Here is a 24,845-nt window from a genome sequence, read left to right as displayed (position 1 = left end):
TGTGTGTGTGTGTGTGTGGACAGATTCAGAACTGACGGATCAAAAAAATTGCATTTGACGTGAAATTCTCTGGCACCATATTTATCTATATGAATAAAAAGATCCATTAAGGATTTTTTCCGCTCTGCCCCATATATACTCTGTTTATTCTCATCATCATGATCATCTGTGATATCTTTTGTCTGTTGATTTTGACCTTTGTTTATTCAATATTTCGATCGTATTATTGTATCCTCTGAATTCAATCAATTTTCATTTTTCTTCTCTATATGTGCGAACCGGGAACATAATACAACCAACTATACCAATATTTAGTGACAAGGATCAATCGAAAATAGAGAAAAACTCTATATTTTATATATACTCTAAACTCTATATTCGGTTTTAGATCCCGAATCATCCTTACAATGATGAAGATGGATAAAGCCACATGGTCACTACATCATCCAATCCAATAATCTAATGAATTGAATTAGAATATTTGAGAATTGATATGGTGATATTTTTTGGTTCATTTATTCAACCGGCCAGAAAAATACTACTACTGCTATTGTCCACAATGGCCATATTTTGTGTGTGTGTGTGTAAATCATAATCATCGACTCGATGATAATGATTCGCCATGATGATAATGATGATATAACAGGATAACGAGAAAAAAGTACGACAAAGACAACGAAAATAGACTTATCGTCCAATGGCAATAAAAATTAATTGAATTTGGGCACCCATTTGCCATCTCTTTCTCTCTCTCTCTTTTTGTTTGTGTGTGTATGATAAAAAAGTACTCGAAAAAAACAAGAATAAACTAGTAAAGAGAAAAAAATTAAAACATTATACTGAAAAAATGAAAAGCAGATTCTAGTATCTGGATTCTATATAAAATGTGTGTGTGTGTGTGTGTTTGTTTTTTACAGCATTATGTTGTTCACAACATGTAGGTATCACCTGATCAAATCATTTTTTCGGTTTTTTCTCTCAAAATCCTATAGGGTCCCATTGAAGGAGAAAAAACCAGGAATCAAATTAAGCACCTCAAGATGAGATATATAGAAGCGAAGAAAAAAACTCATAGCTAACAAACTAAACCAGAATATTACAGAAAAAAAATTTTCCTCCAAAACAACGCTTCGGGTTTCTCCACTATATTTGGCTCTCTTTCTCTCTTTTTTTCAGAATAACATATATGGTTTCGATTTGAATGGTTTTAATATTGTCCTTCGTTTTTGTTTTGTTTTGTTTTGTTTCGTTGATTATCTCTCTATGTGTGTGTGTATCTGGTAGTCTGGTTTTTTTTGGTTGTAATAATTTTTATACTTTATAGAACCTAACCTGAAGCAACGACGACGGCGACAATAATAATAACTACCTACTCCCACATGCACACACATGCACATGCACATTAAGACTTAATGAATCGAGATAATTGGTTCATTTTGATCATTATTTTAGGCATTCAAGGTATTCAACTTGTTATTGTAGAATTTGACTTGTGAATCGCCATAATTTTTTTTTGCTCATCTCAATAATATGTTATATTATGCACAACGTGTGTAGGTGTTGAGGAAAACAAAAAGAAATAGATTTCGAAATCTTCGTTTTTTGTATAATGATCTGATCTGATCATGATACCAATGAAAATAAAAATCAAACAATTCTGTTGGGAATTTTGTTGAAGTTCTGATTCCAGCTACAGTGTTCATTGACGACACTCTTTGAGAACCAATCATTATTACGTGTAATGAAATGAAGTTGATACATAATTCATTAGCGATATATTCATATTTCAAGGTAATCGTCAAGCTAAAATCAGTGATTGTAGTTGTACAGATACGTCTGTGGAATATTCGATCTAGTCTGGTTTTCCTCTTATCAACAAATTTTGGTTTTGTTCTGGATTTTTTTTTGTATTTCATTATCTGATTTTTTATGTTTGTAATGTGATCTTCATAGTAATCACCATGATGATTATTATTGGCTCAAATGATTATTTGCCTTAAATTCAGAATCGTTTTTTTCAGTTTTGAATTTTTTTCGATTGATGAATTGAAAAGATGGATGATGGAAATTTTGTTTGAAATCTTGAAATGCATGTTGTTTCCTTTATTTTCTTCACAGTTGCCGCTTGCTTCATTGTCGTTTCATTTGTTATTTTTTTCCAAATTACAAAAGTAATTTGTTATTGTAATCACTGGAAATACACAAACACAGAGACTGAATGACAAAAGCAAACAGAATAAAATGGTGAGAAAAAACTTTCGATCCAAAATAATCTTATGTTGTATTTTTCTATTTAGAAATCTAAATTTTTTCATTCTCGCCTCGCCAACAATATTGTTGGTTAGTCTGTGTTTGTTTTTTTTTTAAATTGATTGCTACATTCACACTATTTGCTCGCTGAATCACCATCTATTAGTTGTTCTTTAATTCTCTTTGATTTCAGACATATACACAGAGCTGAAAATGTATCGTTTCCTAGGAATCTAATCAAAATCTAAATCAAATGTTATGAACTCGGTTTTTTTTCGTTGCCTCATTTCTTTTTCAGTGTCCCACAAGGGAATTTTTTTCTTTCTCGTTTTTTCATTCCATTTGTTTTTTTTTTTTTTTTTTGGTTTTCATTCACAATTCTGCATATCATAGCTATTCTTTCAATGATTATTATTAACCTTTATTCACTTATAATATATCGCGGTTATCTGAATTCACATTTTATATCTTGAGGCTTAATTTCTAGTGGCTATCATTATTTGTAAGATTTTGGCTTTCTATTATGAAAATTTTCAGAAAGAAATTCATACCGATTTGTATTTTGAAAAAGTTTTCTTTTTCTCTCACTTTCAATCAAATCAATATTTCAATATTTCAATATTTCAATATTAATGTTTAAATTCAATGGTTGTAAGTAGTAGCAGTGGTGTAAGTTATTGAAAAATTTTAACTAATTCAAGTGGCTTCAACTCTTGATACTTATTTTTCTCAGTATCATCCTTAGCTATTTGAACCACATCGTCAGCTGATCTGTTTTTCAAAGTTTTTTTTATTTTTTGTTTTTTATTTTGGAAAAACATTTTTTAATTTTTCTCCTGTTTTGATTGTAGGTGGCATCAAAGTTCTTGTCGCCGGTCCTTGGTACAATGATTTAAATTCAAATAATCATTATCGAATTCTATTTGATAATATTCCAGTTGCAACGGAATTGGTTCAAAATGGTCTACTCAGGTGTTTTAGTCCAAAACATGACCCTGGTCTTATAACATTACAAGTTTCATGTAATGATGTTATCATTTCTAATTCAGTAATTTTTGAATATCGCCATTCAACCAACAACCACAACAACAACATGATTAAAACTACTCAACAATTGGACAACAGCATCACTTATTTCAACCATAATGATGAAATATTGAATCATCGAATGGATTTATTGAATCAAAATTCATTACAATTCAATTCCACCGCATCGTCATTGAATACAACAGCGGCCATCAAGATCAAACAACAACAACAACAATCTTTAGTAATGGTAAATTTGTATCTTTGAAATTTTCTTATTTATTTATTTATTGTTTTTTTCAAAAAAAAAAAAAAAAAAAAAATAGGAACCAATAAAACCAGAATAATGACAACTGGCAAAATTTTTCAAGTTTCGGTTGAATGAAAAAAACTTGTAAGTTTATTTTATAGAATTGTATGATATGAAAAAAATGTCATCATCATGAACAACAACAACAACATGACCTTAACGACGAATGCGATTATTATTGTAAAAGTTTCAAGTTGTCGATGGAATTGCGTTTATTATTAGTATTGACTACTTGGATTCTATGTCGATTGGAATTGATTTTTCTTTTTCTTGTTTGTTGTCCATATACTAAACTTCTCTGTGTATTTCAAGTTTTTTCTGTATTACTTGAATTGTGAATGTGTCCTGTCCAAAAAATTAACTTTATTGGCTATGCCATAGACTTTTGCTCATTCACTGTAATATATCGATCAATGATTTTCGATTCAATGGTTTGATGTCAATGAGTTTGATTCGTATTTATTTATTCACATTTACATTCTTGTCGTTCAAAACATACATACAAACAACAAACATGATACCATGATAAAGTGGGCAACTGCCATAAAAAAGGCATCTAGCATATAACACGCATACATTATAACTGAATTTCATTAGATTTGCTAAATTTCTCCCGTTTCTCTAGTTGCTCTGAATTTAGCCACTTTGATGTGAAAGAAATCACCGGGTTGAATGAAAGAAAAAAGAATCTATTCAATTCAATGATTAAACTGACGATGATGATGAGAGAATGTTTTTTCGGTCTTCGGTCCAATTGATTGCTTTGAGAAGTATAGTGTTCATCATTGTCATCATCATTTCGATTGAAATTAGCCTTAACAACAACCAATTTTTTCTTTTTCTTTGGTTTCAATTCAACAAATAAATAAATAAATAAACTGTATTGCTCTTGTGCGTCATATAGTTTACTCTACGGTGATAATCTGTCAAATGATCTGCAATATATTTTTATTCACAAAAAACAAATGTCTGGTCAATCATGATAGTATAGTTCAAAACAATGAGAAAACAACGTTAGTAATAATTCATCACGAACCAGCTATAACTTTTACCACAGTTATCCTCGATAAATTCAAAGATCCATATCCATATATATGAATTTATTACTTATACGAAACACACATTTATTTATTATTTTGCAAAATAAAAATGGCCCTTCACCCAGATCTCCCAGAACGATTCGTGTGTTTGAAAATTTATGAATTTATTTATGACCAAAATCGAAATGATGACAGCCAAATGTGGAATGTGGTTATGACGATGAAAAAGGAAATTTGATCCATCTTCGCAATTCTCATTTATCATTGAAAAGAAACAATCTATATTACAATGAAAGGATTCTTGTAATGAGTATTTTTTGTTTGGCCATCAAATAACATCAACAAAACATAACAGAAAATGAATAAAAGAGTGAAACGAAAAAAATACTGATTTGATATCCTGATATTTTTTTTCATGTTATCATTTCATTTCCTAAATTCAATTTCAATTTCATTTTCTTTCTCTTTTTCTCTCTCTCTTTTTTTGGAATACATGTGATAATAGTGTACTATTCAAATAATAAACTTGAATTCGAAACAATCAATTCGATACGCTATATATTGATGACAATCAATTTCTCAAACTTTTTGTGTGTGTGTGTGCTGTGAAGTTAATTGAATATGAACAATAACCGTTACAATTTTTTTCTCTCTTTTTCCCTCTCTGCAATAGATAGTCACATTTTATGTTTGATCGATAAATATATGATTGGACTATGATGATTTAGCACACATACACGGCACACAGACGAATATCTTATCACAATTTCTATCACAAAGATCGTTGACTCATCGATGATGATGATGATGACCTGAAATTCATTCATTCATTGATTCAGTAATTTTTTTCATTGAATTCAATTGTGTTGTGCATTTGTTTTTATTTTTCGGAAAATGAATTTATTTTTTCATTTCTCCATGACCAAATCGCCATTATTTCACCCCACATGTCTATTATTGTTTGTTCATTGCAAGTGAAATGAAATTCCATTATTTACACGATCGATAGAATCGGTGACATTATTGTTATTGACATGAATTAATGAATGAATTTCGGATTTTTTTTCCACTTTTTTTCCACAGATCGATTCTTTTTCTCCGACCACGACAATGATGATGGAATAACTGTGATTATTTATCACGATTTTTGTGAATTTATTTGCATTATATGTGATCGATATGATGGTGGCATCATTCAAAGTTCTTAGTCCGGACATTTCATTTCATTTCACTTTTCTTCATTTACATAATTTATTTTTGTCTTCAGACAAAAGAAAAAAAATACTGGATAAGGTATGAATGATTTAACAATTCTTTATCAACATGAAATTTATTCTTAATATTTTTCTTTCATTTTTCCAGATGTAAACATGTTTACATTGCCATTGCCATATGCAGTCTAAAATAGAAATCAAAATTGCTTCTTTTCCTTGTTTCTATATTCGCCAATCAATTGACAAATATTGTTGACACATTTCGAAAAAAGAAACTTAGACACACACATACATACACACACGATCAACGATTTTTTTCGTTACATTTTTTCAAATGGAGAAAAAACGATAAAACTATTGAGATCTATCTCACTCATATATGAAACATTCGATCCACGGAATGAAAAATCAAACCGAATCAACATTCTTGAATTCTGACCGAAGAATTGATTTCCTCACATCCGACAAATCTACTTTTTCCTCATCATCATTCAATTTTATTTTCCACTATATTTTGACTGTGAAAAGCTCCTTCATCATTCTGGCGCCGATTCCTTTCTCTTTCTCTTTCTATGTGATGATCATATTGATTAATGGAATGAATGGTCTTTGAAGCAAATGCTAAAATAATCAAACAAACATAATATCGTCAAAAATATTTCATGTACCCACGACACACACACCCAAACACATGCACAATTGTTTATAACAAAATAATGTGCGACAAGAAGCAAACAAATTCATTCATTTTCTGTATTTTTTGATTTATTATAAATAATGATCGTCGTCTTTTTCTGGTGATTTCAAATTGTGGCCATCGATTGAATAAAATGAAGAAAAAACGAAACCAAAAAAAAAAAAGAAAAATTCAATTAGCTCTATGGACATTAAATGACCGATTTAATTGATTTGATTCATCACACATTCACTGTTTGATTCAGTATTACAAAATCATCAGCAACAATTTATTGATACGCGCATCAAATTTCTTACCAACACCCACACATACACACGTTGGATTTATTCCTTTCTATTTGATCTCTATATTCATCATCATCATCTTTAATTCTTTTCTAATAATCAATCATAGACAATTTCATATAACTTTTGAATTTCGATTATTCGAATTTCTATCCGATTACAACAAAATTATGAAGAACTCTTTATTCCATTCTTACTGATAAAATGGATTATTATATTTTTTTCTTATCGATTGATATGAATGATTGATTAATTTTCATTGATTATTATTATTCTAATCATCATCATTCCTTTATTATTGATTGAATAGCATAAGAATTTTCGCTATTTTTTCCAATTAAACAATAAAAATGAAATTTTCAGATTTTTGGCATGACAATACAGGTCATTTGTTTATTTATTCATTCATTCATTCAAATGGTGTCCAATCTTTTTTAAATCATGCGCCAACTTTTTTAGATTTTTTAAAACATGAGCTTTCAGCTTCGCCATCTTTTGGTGAAAATTAAATCAAATATTGTTTTAAAATCAAATCACTAGATGGTGGTATATTTTGAATTATTTGAAAATTAACTAAATTTTGAGAAAATAAATTGTCTTATTGTTATTTTCATTTTCATTTTAAAATTTCATCCTAAAAATTGATAATGAAATTCTGAATTTTTACAACAATAAAACATACAAAATTTCTTCAAACAGTTCGCGGCAAGAATCAAATACAAAAAAATCAATAAATCAATAAAACACAATCAATTTATTCATTGAGTTCTGTGTCGAAAAAGAACAAATCAAGGTTTATCCAAATTATTGGTCATTGGTCATCGGAAAAAAGTGACAAAAACCGAAACAAATAAAAAAAACTAGATCAAAGGCGGGCCGAATGAATTATATACTCAATACACACACATCACATACCTTTCATGACACCATTGAATATTTTAAGAGGCTGAGCCAAAAAAAATGAATAAGAGAAAAAAGGAAGAAGAAAAAAATCACACACGCACACACATCTCTTGTCATCATTAATTTTGTCGCCAAAAATTGAGAAAAAACCAACCATTGCCATTCTTTTTTTGTGTTTGTTTGTCTCCTTCATCATCATATTATACCAATGAAACCATCATCACCACCACCACCACAACTTTCTAATATCAACACATCACTAAACGGCCAATTGCCATAGAAGTATATACATCTATTCGTAATTTTCGTAAATATAATGGGAAAAAGTAGTAGAGAAAAAAGCCCCGGCATTGCGATTGCTTCTTCATCCAACAACAGCAACAACAACAACAAAGACACACACACACACATAAACAGTAAAAGCTTTTTATATTTATCCACCAACATTTTCCAATTTGACCCCGCCTTTTTCCTCTTTCTCCATCTCTCTCTTTATCTCGATCATCGAGAATCATGATCACCATCATTATTATTTTACCCACACAATTTTTTTCCATTTGAATTTGTTTTTCCACCGCCAAGTTTTTAATATTGTTGAATATGGTCATGGGTATGTGAATCCAGTCCTGTAAATAAGTGAATCATATGAATCGTGAAGAAATTAACCATTATCAATGATCAAGGTGATGTTTCAAATAACAATAACAATAACATTAATAAATGAATAAAGTTATCAAAACTTAATAACCAATAGAAGCACCAATCCAAATGGAAAAATTAAATATTTGTTTTTATTTCATCCAACCTATCCAACATAGATTGAAATTCAATTCAATGAATAATGTTTTTGGTTTTGTTTTCAATAAACCGGCCGGCATATTGATTATTTTTTGTGTGTGAGATTTCAACACATGTTTATGTAAACCCATCATCATCACATGTGTGTGTGTTTAAATCCGGAAAATAAATCCATAACTATTACATAGTGACAAAACATCAAAACAAATCGAAAAGATTTTCTCTAAAGAAAGATTCAAATTCGCTAAGCATCGATGAGCGATTGATTTCAGGCACACACGTAGAAACAAACTTAAATCTAGTCAATCGAAATCATTATTATCATCACATAAAGCCTGAAGGTAAAAATGTTTTGAATGTTGTGTATTTTCACAGCTACTACAACCATCGTGTATGAATCGATTATTTACGCTGTCGATTTTTTGGGTTTGGATAGACAAGAATTAATTAGTTTTATCAATCGAAAAAAGACATAATAAAAGTCGTCAATCATCAATGATCGAAAAAAAAATCAAATGGAAAATGAATGAGAAAAATTATGCCAACAGATGTATTGAAACAAATATTCACAACATTCTTGTGATGTAATGAGGAAGTGAACATTGATTATGAAATACAGAATATATGTCTGTAGAAGGAATTTAATTTTTCAATCATCAATCACTCGATTAAATCATGACGACCTCGTTTTCATCATCAATAATCATGGAAAATTCAAATAATATTCATCATCATCATCATAATCATTCCTCATCATCACAGCAATTATCACCTGATCAACAATCAAATCGACCAACACGTTCGACATCATCTTCATCGTTGATAATCGATAATAATCCATCATATCAATCATCATCATCATCATCATCATCATCGCCACAGTTATTAATAACAAATCCATCAAATAGATTGAATCAATCACCACCAATCAATGATCAATCTATGCAATCACAACCATTATCAATCGATACAGCTATATCGATGAATCATCAATATGAATTTTCATTAAATAGTCATAGTCATCAGAATCACCACTATCACATTCAACAACCAGATAATGATGATGATTCATTCACATATCAAACACCACCATATACTGAACAGGATCCAAATAATTTGTTAAATAATCGATTATTATCATCATCATCATCGACAACAACAACAACAACAATAATGTCACCCGATTCTAATCGATCCTTTCATTCATATAATTTGCCATCAAATCCATGTGGTTCGACTACGACAACAAATTTAATAAATGTAGATATAAACCAATCATCATCATCGAACATAAACACTACAACAATTACGGATACAATTAGTTCATCATCATCATCTTCAACATCGTTATCGAAAGAAATAGTGAAACCACCATATTCATATATTGCATTGATTGCAATGGCAATACAGAATGCACCGGATCACAAAGTAACATTGAGTGGAATCTATCAATTCATAATGGATAAATTTGCTTTTTATCGTGAAAATAAACAAGGATGGCAAAATAGTATTCGTCATAATCTTTCATTGAATGAATGTTTTATAAAAGTTGCACGTGATGATAAAAAAACCGGCAAAGGTAGCTATTGGACATTGGATCCAGAATCATTTAATATGTTTGAAAATGGTAGCTACCTTAGAAGACGAAGAAGATTTAAAAGAAAAAATGAAAAATTCTTTTCATCCAATAGTAATCGAATGAAATCTGCTAAACGTGTACGAAAAGCGAAAACAAAATCCACGATTCAATCATCCGAGCATTTGATTAAAGAAAATAATGATGGAGAAGATCCATCATCTTCTACACAGATCAATGTAGGCATTGAATCTTCCAGTTATCAACCGAATTTAACGGAATCGACCACATTCAAGGATTCTTCTTATTCACAACAACCAGACCAGACCAATAATGATCATCAACAAATTCATTATTACTCAATTTCAAACACAGACAATGACAGTGAAACAATAGCAAATTGTCAGCTAGAAAATTCTAAAAACGATACCATTGATTCTTTGGAATTCACAAATTCGACAGCAAAAAATTCTGATCTTCAATGTTTGTATAACAATTTTGCCGGTAATCAAGTTAAACCATCTTCAACAATGTCGGCAAATGATTTAAATCAACATTATCATCATCATCATCATCATCAAATTCAACTGCCAGCCACAATCAAACAATATTCATCACATCAACGTTATTATGATGCCTCTTTGTCTGGTCCGAATTTTCATAATAATCATAATGTGAATGCCATGAACGATGGAACAATTCATCACTATTATTCCATTAATCAACAACAACAATCGTCAAGTCAATATTTTAAAACAACAACAACTACAGCAGCAGCTACGTCGCCAATCAATAATGGCTATGATCAACAATATCGACAACAAATTGATTCATCGACTACGAAATCAATTTGTCAGCATCATCCTCATCAATTACCCACTATAATTAATAGCAATACATTTTCATTGGAATATCCATCATTGTCGATTGTTGTTCCATCATCGAATACCACCATGAATAATTCAACAATTAACAACAATCTTAGATCGAATAGTGTGAGAACATCAAATACAATTGACGGCGCCGACACCAACGATTTGTCTTGCCGTATCAAACATCATCATAATGGATACACTGATTGTCATCATCAAGATCAACAAAAATCAATGGATACATATAATTATAATTCAACATCGACATCAGGATCATCATTTCAATCATCATCATCAGCAACAGCAACAGCAACATTTGCAGAATATTTCAACCACAATAACAACAACAACAATCACCATCAATCACCACCATCATCTTCATCATCATCGTGTTCATCATCATCAACGTCTTCAGATTTATTAATGACAAACAATGTCAACAATATCTATCACTACCACAAACAACAACAGCAACATCCTATCCATCATCTTCATCATCACCAACAACCACATACATCGAATAGTTATCATTTCAATATGGTCATAGGTGAAGAGAAGAAATTTACAATAAATTCGGTTGATATGATGATGATGACAAATTGGGAATCGTTTCATATGCAGCAACAACAACAAGAACAAGTGACAATCGATCCAATTGGATCGATTATGAATAATACACCGCCTAGAACACCGGCAATGACCAAACTAGAAATTCAAACATCCATAAACCATGGTCCAGAGACAATAAATCACGATGATGATAATGACAATGAAAGTCGAATAAATTTTCAGGAACCAATGACAAAATTGCAGGCAGCCAACTCTTGTTATATTTGATTGAATCACATCATCAAATTCATGATATTTCTTGTATTAAAAAAATGTTTCTCTTTTTCCATCATCATAGAAATAATTTCGAGTTGGATAATAATAATTATTCATTATTCATTACACGTGTTAATTATTCATTCACACATTTTTCCGTATTTATTTCAGTCCTTTCTCACTCTCACTGTGTGTTTATGTTTGAGCAATCTAATATTTTGTAACTTTTATTTTGTTTCATATGTTTGGTATGTGTATATGAATACTTTTGGTACATCATTTTTTTCTCTTGTCTTGTTTGGTAACAATAATGATAATAATAAAAAACAAAACAACAAACAAAAAACGGATAATATGGATAATATGATAAAATGGATGAAAAAAAATCAAAATGAATTTTTGTTTTGAATGCTTACTACTGACAACGATAATCAACCATGTGACCTAGATTATTATTGCCGTATTCGTATAGTCAAAACATTGAAAATGACCTATGATTCTACTCGTTGCTAGTTTCATAATGTATAATAAACAAAGTTCAAAGGCCATCGGATGGAAAATAAAAAAAATAATCATGTATTTTGTTGTTGCATTCGAAACCGGATTTGTTATTTGAGAGAAAGCAAGAAATGCCCATAAATGTCTCGATGATACGAGTTCATCGTCCAATGCGTAATGCGAAAAAACTAATGAATTAATGAATGAATGAATTGAGTAAACGTAATGACAAGACGACCAATTGGAACTATGGTTCATTTATTCATTCATTCATTTTATTCCAGGTAAATCAATTATCCACACACTTGAACCACACTAGTCATTCTCATTGATGAAAATTAACAAAAACAACGGAATAAGAGATTTATACTTTTTTACAGTGATCCTTTCGCGTTTCTCTATTTCTCGATCAATCAATCATCCAAATTAAATCGAATGGAATCAATACTATGAAATGATTATAGGATTTTATTGCTATGCACGCTAAAACTGAAACACTTGAACATTTCAACATTTTTAATATTCATCTTCACGTATAAGAAAGAAAGAAAAATTATATTGAAGATGTCCCTTATTCTCGCTCAGTGTAGATTTGAATAGTTAACTTTATCTCACTTTATCATCACAAATTTGAAACAAGTAGAACAACGACAGAAAAAAACTATCAAGTGGCATCATCATCATCGATTCGGTGGTATAGATATTTGATGATCATCATTATTAAATCATCCGAATATGAATCAATAAAACTACTTCAAAGTAAGAAAGAAAAAGTAGCTATAAATTATGAAAGAAACCAAAACGAATGGTCGTAAATTGATTTTTTTTTTGATCATTTTCAAGTACCCTACCACCAACTTATACTGCTCGCACACGCACACACACACACACATGACACCTTGTTCATGATTCAAGATCATCATTATCATCGATGATCTTGAGTGGCAAGCAAGCAAAAAACGTATTGAGATTGACGTTTTTTTTTTGTTTTCATGAGCCAATTGTATTGTCTTAATATCGTCCTAACAGATAAATTATCATCCAAATGTATCATCCACTTAAAATTTCAAATGGCACACACACTGATCGATTAATTTTAGAATTTTTCAAAATTCAAAAGAAACTTAATGAAAGAAGAAATGAAAAAAATTGAAATATAACAAACACATCATCATCACTTTAGTGAATTAACAATTTCATTCCCTTCCCGTTATCGTTGTTGAGAGCGAGAGAATAAAAAATTAATTTTTTTTCATCAAAACCATGAAAATCATACGGTATAATGATGAAAAAAAAACAGATCATCATCAACAGAATGGATGAATAATGAAAAAGAAGATGGTGATGAAAAAAATACTTAGGAAACCATTTTCCATCACCAAAGCTTCAGGGCAATCAAACATTGCTATAATATGGTCTTTACAAAAAAAATTTCCTCTTGATAGGTTGGTTAGTTGGTTGGTCTAAACCAAATTAATAAATAGGGACCACCATCATCACACATCAGGATGATAAAGAGAGCGAGAGAGAGAGTAAAAGCAATGACAATTTCCCGAATTTGCTAAATTTTGAATGAAAACTAATAGAAAATCAACTTAAGGGCATCTCACTCATACATTGTCAAATATATGGCCTATATAATATTACAATTACAATATACAGTATATTTGGATCACAAACACACACACAATAGATCCGTATTTTTTCTCTGTATATGAGTCTGGTTTTGTTGAATCACACACAGACACGCAATACTGAAGAGAATTCAATTTTTTTTTCACGTCAACGAGAACGCTAACAAATTCATATATTTAATATATTCTGGAAACCGACAATGGATACTCATGTGATGATGATGATGTGGACAGATATGGCCCCAAAAAAGAATTTCAATTTTAAAAAAATTGATGTGATCGCTAGTAGGAGTCACCACATAGCTAACTCTTATTTTCTCACTTTCTTTTTTTTTGCAGTGCAATCTTTATTCAATTTGTGCTAACGAAAATATGAAAAAAAGAAAAAGGAATTCATTTCAATTTAAACTTTTTTATTCAAGACCTATAATAAAAAATGAAGAAAGATGTGCTCTTTTTGTGAAAAAAAATCCAAAAAAATAGTGAATAGAAATGATGTGTGATAATCGGTTTTTTCCATGTTAATTTAATCATCTGCATCATTTTTTCGCCGAAATTGTTATCCTTGGCTCACTTTCGAAGTTGAAAATATTATTGTCACAGCTGATGTGATCCGATTAATATTGAATGGAAAAAAACAAAATGAAAATGATGGCATTTTAACAAGCTAAAACATTCTCGTTTCATGCCATATATCATAATCATTTTTGATTAAATCTTGAAGGTTTTCTTCCTTCGTTTATTAATGCTTGAATGAATGAAAAATGAAGTGATTTTGAATTTTGTTGTTGTTGACATGACGACGGCCACCATGGTTGTTTTGGGCGCCAATTCATTATAATGATGATGGTGATGATTATCATCATCAACAACAACCAACAACAATGAATTCAATTTACCAAATAAAAGTGATGAATAAGTCGAAAAAAAACTTTCTAAATCTTCGGGTGGTCGCTTTTTTTTCTTGTTTAAATTTTGTAATACTTTTGAATACGATAAAGTTAATATATCTCTCTGTTGTAAATGTGTGTGGCATTCTTTGCGTTTGTATTAAAAGATTTGTATGGAAAATTTCTCATCGTGTGCCATATGTATAAGATGATGATGATTATTTAGGATGCAAATTTACGATTATTCAATGATATTTTTAGGATCTTGTGAATTTAAAAATGAAATTTTTTTACGTGACGAATTCTTTCACCATCATTCTCATCGATTGTCGAGAATAATTTTTTTCCCTCGAATATATCGATATATTCCAAAGTCAAGCTCATTCAATCAGAATGAATGAATGAACTTTCAACTTTATTTCTTCATTTTTTTTTTGGCCCGTTCAAATTATTACATATAACCTAAATGGAAGAAAAAAATGTTCATACAAAACAATGTTTGGTCTAGACTTGTTGTACATTATGAATCGTTTTTTGATCATCATCATCATCATCATCTTGATGATTATATAATGTCATTATTACATAAAAGGCTATTTATATGTCTAATAATAATTATAACTCATTGGAAATAATGAAATTCAAGTAATGTCCGTGTGTGTGTGTGTATGTATGTATGTAAATAATGCATACACAGTTGAATTGCAATAGAAAAACAACAACAACAACAACAACAACAGCCACAGAAGAAAAAAACCGAATACATTTAGAAAAACTAATTTGCATGTCTGCATGTGGTTGTTGTTGTTTAGTGTTAAGACCTGTTTTCTTAAATTTGGTAAGAAAATTTTATGTTAGTATAAAAGACATTTGAACGGTTATTTTTCTCTTCTTTTTTCGGTTAGTCATTTTTGGGGTAATAAATTACAAAAATCGCCTAATTTTCTTTCATTTGAATGTTGGTTTACCAATTCTTTCATCATCATCATCATCATCATCATCATCATCAGACAGTAGTCACTATTTCAGTTTGGTCGCTTGTTCAATGAATGATTTTTTTTCTTTCTCTATACATCATATAAAAACATGAAAATCACATGTTTCAAAGGAATAAATGTGATATTTGGGGATAAATAGATATATATGGATACCAGACAAAATCTAGAATCGATTTGTCAAACGGAAAAAATATCGTCATCAATTATTCAATGAGGCAAAAATCTTTTCAACAGCAACAATAACAAGATGTGAGAACGATAATGTCAATTTAATTATGGCCATTTGGTGTGGAAAACAAAAATTGTCATCAAACATGATGATCATTGAAATGATGATAATAATAATGATGACCATATTCATCTGGGTGTGTGTGTGTATGTGTGCGTGAGAGGAAATCCACAAACAAACAGTATTTTAGTTTGTTTTTTTGATCTTTGAAAAATAAAATTGAATAGAAATCAATTGAGATATTCCATCAGTTTTTTTGCTGTGTTTAATTATTGTTCTCATTAGTTGTTGTTGTCAACCTCGAAAAATGTCATCAAAATGAGATGAGAAAGAAAATATCTCAAATTCCAAGTATTTGCAATTTCTTGTTTTCTCGTCGATCAAATGTCATTGAAAAGAACTCAAACAATCTTCTGAGAAAAAAAATCATTGGCAGACTGCTTGTCGCCAACTTATGAGACAGACACACATGAATGAAATTCAAGTACTATAGTATTTCAAGGAACTTTAAAAAGTGAAAAAAAGCCGATTGTAAATGATGACAGCTTCCTTTCGAATATTTGTAAATCAACAATTTTTAAATGAAAAATTTTTCTCTTCATTTTTATGAATATTCAGCTAATCAAATTCAATGGTTGACAGACGCTCGTCAATCGGATCACATACAAATGTATTGAACACGGATCAAATTATTTAAAGATTTTAATTAAAGAATTTCTTTTTTTCTTTTTTTTTTGTTTCAAAAATGAAATGAAAAAATGTGAAAGAAAAATGACTCGTAATCATCAATAGTAGATGGATGGATCGATGCCAAGACCTCCCATATGGATAAAGTGGGGAAAAAATAAAATCTCATCTGCCACATAGTTGAATTTACAAAAAAAGAAAAAACGGATTAAAATCAAATTTATTACAAAAAAAATTCTAAAGAGCTAAAAAAGTAATTTTCGTTTGGATCACAAAGACAAAAATACTTGATCATTTTAAGTGGAAATTGATCGACGCGCTGATCGATTGCCGAAACAAAAAAGGCTCATTTTCACATTCATTCATTCCATTTCATTAAAATAAATCAAGCACTCGGCATTTCGATATAATTATTCTTTTAAAAACATAAATGGCAAATTTGAAACGGAAAAAAATTTCTACCAAAATGGCTCGAACTGATTTACGAGATTTGGTTTTTTCATCTTTCTCTCTTTCTCTCTCCAATTGATCCACTTGACCAATAAATTTTATGAAAAAAGATGAAAAGTAGAAAAAAATCAGATCATAGATCACACATTGGTACTTGAAACGTTTTGAATTGTTATTTTCTCTCTTTGCATTGTGAAATGTGTTGAAATAAATGAATGATACACACTTACATATGCGTAAAAGTGAACAAGCTATAAGTGAATAAGCTTAATTTTTTTGTCGTCGTTGTCGTCGTTGTTGTTGTTGTTCTATTGTCGATTAACAAATTTCAATGTGAATGAGACAAAAGAGAAAAGAGAAAAAAGTGGAAATTCTTAAAGTAAACATTTTTGTTTCAATTATAATGATAATCATCATTTCCTTTTGATCCATAATTCACAATGCAGAGATTTTCAAAATATAAAATCCTCTCAATGATCATCATGATGATGATGGTGATCGGCCAATACGGGACAACCAGTTGCAGTAGTAGTAGCAATAGTGCCAAGATTAATTGAATTCAAATGTAAGTGAAGAAAATTTGTTTTGTCAAACAATAATGTTACGAATTTGGAACACACGCAACTAAAACCAACATTAACAATTTATGCGCGTACGTTTTTCATTTTCAATATTAATCGATGAAATTGATTTCATATGTGTGTGTACAATACGGATCTAGTTCAAAATATTATATAAAATGAAAAGAAATGAGATTTTCAGAGACATATTTTTTGATTTAGATAGTGTGTGTGTGTGTGTAAATAAGCCACTCGAAAAGAGAGTGAGAGAAAGAATAAAAGGCCTGTTTGGCTTTGGGGCCGGATCAATTTTTCTTGTTCACTTATCGTTGGCCATTGTGTATTTAAACAAATACCCAAAAACAAGTGACCAGACTTTTCGATCAACAACAACAACAATGAGCAGAAAAACAGCGGTGATTTTAACAGCCTCGTTTGTTAGTTTTGGTTTCATTTTTTTCTTTTTTTTTGGTATTTAGCATGTAGTGTTGTACTCACTCGATTATAATCGATTCGTGTGGTCTATGCATTTTACTATTTCCAACACATGATGAATTATGGATGATTCGATTCTAATGCTGCAACGATCACCACAATCACCAAAACCATCATTCTCATTTGCATAATGGAATTAAACATCAAGAGATAGAGAGGGAGTGAGAGAAAACAAAACCAAATGATAACATTATGGAAGAATCGATCAAAAGAAAAAAATTTTGTCTGAAAATTGTTCGATGACATTGTATTACAGCAACAACGAACACGACAAAATACGTAAAATTCAAATTCAAATCTCAATGTTCAACAAAACATTGATTCGAATCGATTCATTCGATATTCAGATCACGAAGAGGAAGAAGAAGAAAAACCGAGACATTATTACTATTGTTGTTGTTGTGGCTACATCACACCGTGAGACAAGATGAAACACACACGGGACAAAATTTAAAAAAATCGATTTAATTCAATTAATTAATTGATGACAACAAATATTTGCAATAATAATGAAAACAATAACATTATTTCGAAATTGAAATAAATTTTGATAAACAAACAATCTTATAAAGAGACAAAGAGAGAGAGAGAGAGATAACAAAATCAAGTCGAGAATTTTGAGATCGAATTAATTTAAATTAGTTTTTCTTTTTTTTTCTTCATTTTTTGAAAATACAAATAGATATTGATTAATTAGTAAATAAATAATAAATTGATTTGATTGATTGATTATAGATGAACAATTAATAGTAATATATTAATTAATTAATAATTAATATAATGAATGGTGAATTCTCTTAATGGAGGCATTTTTAATCTTCGATATCAGTTCTTTTTTATTTTAATGATGATGAGGATAATGGTGACGATGATGGTGATGATGATGATGATGATGAAATGATCGATGCAATTGAATAATCTTTCAATGATGATGATGTACCAATGTTGCCAATAACCATTGATTTGATATTTAAATTATCCGAAACAGCAGTGACATCTGGTGAGCATGAATTACGATTATGAAGATCATATGATTGGTTTCTTCGTTCAACACTAGGTGGTGTTCGAGATAATGGTGAATTGTTATTATTATTATTATTAGTATTAATATTATCGATTCCAACATCAACAGTTGTCGCTGATGAAGATGATGATGAGCGACTTTCGATATCATTAACCAAATTTAATGATTCTTTACATAAACGATCTTTGATTTTTTTCGTATCAATACGAAGATCAATGGTACCATCTTGTTGTTGTTGTTGTTGTTCAGTATCATCAAAACAGTTGATTGGATTTTCCAACAAATCATGATTATCCGATGATGATCTTGTTGATGATGGTGATGACATTGTACCACCGCCACTGCTTAATGATGCAATGGATAGATTCGGATGATTATGATAAGAATCAATAATTAAACCCGCAGCAGTAGTGGTAGCAGCCGAAGCAGTAGTATTATCAGTAATAGCCGTAGTGAAAGGATTCGAATATAAAGACATATTCATATATGGTGATGGTCTTGATGATTGCGATTGATGATTATAATGTTGTTGTTGTTGTTGTTGTAGATCCACAAATGGTGAAAGATGATTATGAAAATGTTGTTGTTCGATAGAATCGGCCACAATTTTCATCGATGACGATGAAGATGTAAGACAATGTTGTGTCGCCGACAAAGGCAATAGATGATGATGATCTATAAATTTCCGTTTGTTTGATAGAAAATCAAATTAAGCAATTTTATTCACAAACAACATGAAAATATTACATACCATATGGATGGATATTAGTTGTAGTAATTCCGATAATTTGCTTGTTGTTGTTGTTGTTGTTATTATTTAGACTAGAACGTTGTTGAAAATGCGAATGATGATGAGGATGATGAGAATTATTCATGGCCATGCGTTTCGACTCAACCATCTGTTGATGATGATGTTTAATATTACGTCGTTTACGGCGCCGAAAATTTCCATTCTCAAACATATTATTAAATTTTGGATCCAATGTCCAGAAATTTCCTTTTCCTGGTTTACATTTCTCACGTATAACTTTAATGAAACAATCGTTTAATGATAGATTATGACGAATACTATTTTGCCATCCTTGTTTATTATCATGATAATATGGGAAATTGTCCATAATGTATTTATAGATTCCATTCAATGTTATTTTATGATCAGGCATTGAACGTATTGCCATTGTTATTAATGCAATATAGGAATATGGTGGTTTTTGATTCAATGATGATGATGATGAGGATGAGGAATTTGCATTTGTATTTGCCGCTGTTGATGTTGATGTTGATGATGATGATGATGATGAAGATGATGTAGTTGTGTGTGGTGATAATGATATTAATGGTGGTGATGATGGCGATGACAATGATGATGATGATGATGAAGAAGATGATAATGAACCACCACCACCAATATCGACATAATGATTATTATTAATATTACTGCCATGACGATTAATAGATTGAAAATTGACAATAGATTTATCATTCACTAGCTTATTAGTCAAATCGATGGCTGAATTAAGTTTTTTATTCACCGATATTAATAGTTGATTATCCATATTGATATTTGTATCATTAAAAATCAATCTTTTATCATTCAATGAGGATTTAATGTCAAGGCCAGTGTTATTATTCAATAATGATAATGGTGGAGAAGACATTTTCGTTGTCGAATGGTGAATATTTTTAATATTGTCTGATGCCGATGTTGGGTGCGGGGATTCGGATCGAGTTTGAAGATATGAAGAATCATGGCGATGATGATGTGGATTCCAAATTGTTGTTCCTGTTGTTGTTTGCAATAGATTTGTATTATATAAATTGTTTAATAATTGACCAAAAGCACGATTCAATTCTAAATTCATTCCAAATTGATTCTGTATTGCATGAATTGTATTGTTTTCCACAACATTATTGCTGTTGTTCGGTTGTGGTTGTTCAATATTCGCTTTCAATTGTCTACTTAATTCTTGTACTAAGGCCATGTCTAAATTATTGGATTGATCATTGATTGTTTGTTGATTTTCACAATTATTATCATCATCAAGATGATTATTGTTATTTGAAAACAAACGAAATAATGATGATGATGATGATGATTTAGGCTGATTATTCAGTAATTTAGATAATAATAATTCAAATGGTAATTCATCCAATGAGGATTTATTGAATTGTTGTTTAAATAACATTAATTGTTCATTTGAAACGGGAACAGAAGAAGAATCAATCATATGATTATTATTTTGTAACAAAAATGGTGATAAATTGCCCAAAAGATTAGCAAATGATGGATTTGTCGTTAAACCTTGAGATGATAATGAAGGTGAAGGTGAAGTTGGTGGTAATGATAATGTTGTTGTTAGATTTTTTGAAAATGAATTTGCTGGCACCATAGACATCATTGTATTGGATGGTGATGATGATGAAATTTTTTCAAATAATTTTCTATCAATTGGCGATGATGAACGATAAGAATTATTATTCAGCGGTTGTTGTTGTTGTTTAATCATTGACAATTGAGACATTATATTGATCGAGGAGAAAACACAATTAAATTCAATTCACTAGAAATGGAATTTTCATACCACTGAAAATCAAATATCTGGGACAGCACAGAGAAACTGGAATAATTTTTGTTGATTTAAGAAAATAAAATCAATATGCCAATCGTTTAAATATTGTTTCAATTTTTTTCTAGATAATGATGGAATTGTGATTAATAAAACAAAAACGAGAAACAATAGATAGATTTATATTTGGAAAAGTAAAAGCAAAATAATAATAATAATAATATAATAATCCTGGCGCCAGTCAGCTTAATCATAAAAGATAAATAGATTGAACGGAATGGTGATGATTCTCTCTATATCTCGCCTAATATGTCAATGTTGATTATCGGATTATCATATATCATATATTTATTATTATTATTATTATTATTATTATTGTTATTGCCAGTTAATTTTGTTATTGTTTGATGTTGCAATTATCTAAATTTGAGATTGTTGTTTTTTCTGTGTGTTGAAATTATAAATCTGTATATTTTCACAGAGAAACACACAGAGTAGAGATTATAATAAAATAAATGAGAGATAAATTGATAATGATGATGATGATATCAAAATCCAATCCTCAATCTCAATAAAAATAAAAATGTTTATAGGTAGATAGATCATGATCCACTCACTCACTCTTCTCTAAATACAAAACAACAAAATCGGATACGCTAGCTATATAAATGGGTAATAATAATATTGACAATTTTTTTTATTTTTTTGGATGTCAATCAAAAAATTATTATCAATTTTTTTCACTCACTTTTTTCTCAACATTTAAATAATTGTAGTGACATCATTTGATGATGAGATTTGTACTTGAAAATCAAATAATTTCAGTAAATCAAGTAAATTTCTTCTCTTTATTTTCAATAATGATAATTGCAGGGGGTTTCTTGATTCAACGACAATGATATCCTGTTTTATAAGATGAGTGAGGATGATCATGATGATGAGAAATGAATCTGACAACAAAACAACATTCTTTAGGTACAAATAATCTTTTGGTGAGTGCGTAAGATTCATTTATTGATTATCGATAATTATTGCCGTGCATACATTCAAAACGTGTCAAGATTAAAAATCAAATTCAAGATTTTGGATGGAAAAATGTCTCTTTGAAACCGGAACTTTAATTAATGGATAGACCCACCACCACTACTAAACAAACACCAAACACAAGAAATAAAACGACAATGTCTATCGTGTCCGTAGACACAACAAGAATAATGTTCAAATCGGAAAAATGAAAATGAATGATAGGATGATGATGTATTGGTAACTGACAATTGAGAGTTTGGTTTGCTTTTTATATAAATTCGTCATTCATTCGCAGAACTTTGCACACATGTGCGCAAATAAACAATGAACAAGATTGTGTGTGTGTGTGAATATAACAAGTGTAGTATATCATCATCAGGATAACAGACAGCCTAAAAATGAATGTATAATATACACATTGCAAATGTATGAATGACAACAAAAAAAAAACACTGGAAATACACAATGAAACAATAACAAAGAGAGAGAGAAAAAAAATTCAACGGATCCAAGCAAGAAGCAGAGAAAGCAGAAGCGTTTTTTTTTAATTCTCAAACATCAAAGCGTTGAATTGTCTGTGTGTGATTGTCATGTTTTGTGTGTCTATTTGATGATCATGATCAATGTTTAAATATATAAAAAAAATTGTTTTCTATTTGATTGTGTTCATAACATTGAATGGCAAAAATTGGTAGATAGAAAAATGTATTGAATGAAAATCAAATCAAATCATATGAAATGAAAGAAGAGAAAGGAAGGAAGAATGATGATGATGATGATGAGAAAAAAATAAAACAAATGACTTTATACAGTGTATAATAATAGTAATAATATTTGCATGTGATGATCATCATGATTACATGATGATAATTTTCTTCTTATTTTGTTTCGGTTCCAAAATATTTTCTAGTTTCTGTTTCTTTTTTTCGTATTAGTTTTGAATGTTTGTTGTTGTTGTTTTTTTTTTGTTTAATTTTGCTTCATTCAAACTTTATTTCATCAATGTTTATACAAATATTGAATGTTGATTTTGTTTTTTTTATGATTTTTTTTTTGATTTGAATCAATTTTTGTTCTTCGTTGGCAAAAAATATAATGTATGATTGTAGTGTAATTGCTCAACACACCATATGAAGATATAATCATCAAATTGAAAGAAAATTATTGTTTTTGCCAATCAATGTGTGTAATGATTTGTAAATATTAATCAAAAAATTTTTGATTGATTGATCGATTACGATAAAAAGAATTGGGCAGGGATATGCAAGTAGGATGTATATTAAAGTATAGTAGTACTAGAATATAATCAATAATTCATTTCAAATAATATTAACGATAATCCTTAGTGATAAAAGGATTCGAACCATATTTTTTTCCTTTTCATTTCTGATATAATGATTTGCTTTCTGTGATGTTCACGTCAAACAACTGGATTGAACTGGATTTCATCATCATAATATCACACCATAATCGTCATTTTTTTTTTTTTTTTTTTTTGATTTCAAAATAATACAATAATGGAGACTAAATAATCAATATTTGATAAATAAATAAATAATCGATTGGTCGATAATAAAAATATTGTAGATCGATCGAATGAGCCAGAGATAAAGAGAATTTTTTTTGTTGTTCCCCAACAAAATTCATCTGGCCTGGTTTAATCTGATTTCGATTTTGTTTGAACTATGCGAACCAGAAAAAACCAAATATGATGATTGATTTGATTTTGAATATAATGAATTGATGAATCAACGAATCATTATGCGAATTATTATTTTCAAAAAAAGTGAATTAATATAATCACAATTTGGCCATTGTTTAGAATTGCCGTTGTTTGTTATTGTTTCAATATGATTCAGTGATTGTTTTTTGTTTGTATTTTATCATTTCCAAACACTGTAGAATGTATTTTGTTTGTCTGTTTATTCAATTGTTGAGAGAACCAACGACAACAACCAACGTTCGGAAAAACAAATATTTGAGAAGAAAAAG

At 29.7% G+C, this 24,845-nt stretch overlaps 3 protein-coding genes across 6 annotated transcripts in view; 2 read left to right on the top strand and 1 right to left on the bottom strand.

The window, feature by feature from the left end:
- Positions 1-7,194, top strand: part of LOC124498377 (Calmodulin-binding transcription activator) — a 28,393-nt gene extending 21,199 nt beyond the window's left edge. Inside the window, exons 9-13 of one of the 3 annotated variants that reach the window (XR_012832099.1) lie at positions 3,102-3,526; positions 3,603-3,670; positions 5,300-5,464; positions 5,710-5,919; positions 5,989-7,194. Coding sequence is in view for 1 of the 3 variants with exons in the window: in XM_075729068.1 (XP_075585183.1) it covers positions 3,102-3,526; positions 3,603-3,623 (446 nt within the window). In the remaining 2 variants the exon portion in view is untranslated. Of the gene's footprint in view, positions 1-3,101; positions 3,527-3,602; positions 3,671-5,299; positions 5,465-5,709; positions 5,920-5,988 lie in introns of those variants that run through there. The other 2 variants (XR_012832098.1, XM_075729068.1) reach the window with 2 other exon arrangements.
- A 2,501-nt stretch (positions 7,195-9,695) lies between these two features.
- Positions 9,696-11,807, top strand: LOC124498139 (uncharacterized). Its single transcript, XM_047061845.2, has one exon. The coding sequence runs from the start codon at positions 9,696-9,698 to the stop codon at positions 11,805-11,807; it is 2,112 nt and encodes a 703-aa protein (XP_046917801.2).
- A 6,872-nt stretch (positions 11,808-18,679) lies between these two features.
- On the bottom strand, positions 18,680-23,869 carry LOC124498378 (uncharacterized). Of its 2 annotated transcripts, XM_075729067.1 has the most exons (4): positions 22,576-23,429; positions 21,843-21,951; positions 20,012-21,702; positions 18,680-19,935 (listed from the first exon to the last, which is right to left on the bottom strand). In XM_075729067.1, the coding sequence occupies exons 3-4, from the start codon at positions 21,657-21,659 to the stop codon at positions 19,073-19,075; spliced, it is 2,511 nt and encodes an 836-aa protein (XP_075585182.1). In that variant the 5' UTR covers positions 21,660-21,702; positions 21,843-21,951; positions 22,576-23,429; the 3' UTR covers positions 18,680-19,072. The 2 variants fall into 2 exon arrangements, with proteins under 2 accessions (XP_075585182.1, XP_075585181.1); XM_075729066.1 differs by having other exon boundaries at positions 20,012-21,951; positions 22,576-23,869.
- Positions 23,870-24,845: the final 976 nt, after the last annotated feature.

This window comes from Dermatophagoides farinae, chromosome 3 (genome assembly GCF_024713945.1).
Source record: "Dermatophagoides farinae isolate YC_2012a chromosome 3, ASM2471394v1, whole genome shotgun sequence".
Lineage (NCBI taxonomy): Eukaryota > Metazoa > Arthropoda > Arachnida > Sarcoptiformes > Pyroglyphidae > Dermatophagoides > Dermatophagoides farinae.
Note: the sequence above shows the minus strand (reverse complement) of the source record. Positions and strands in the feature narration are given on the sequence as shown.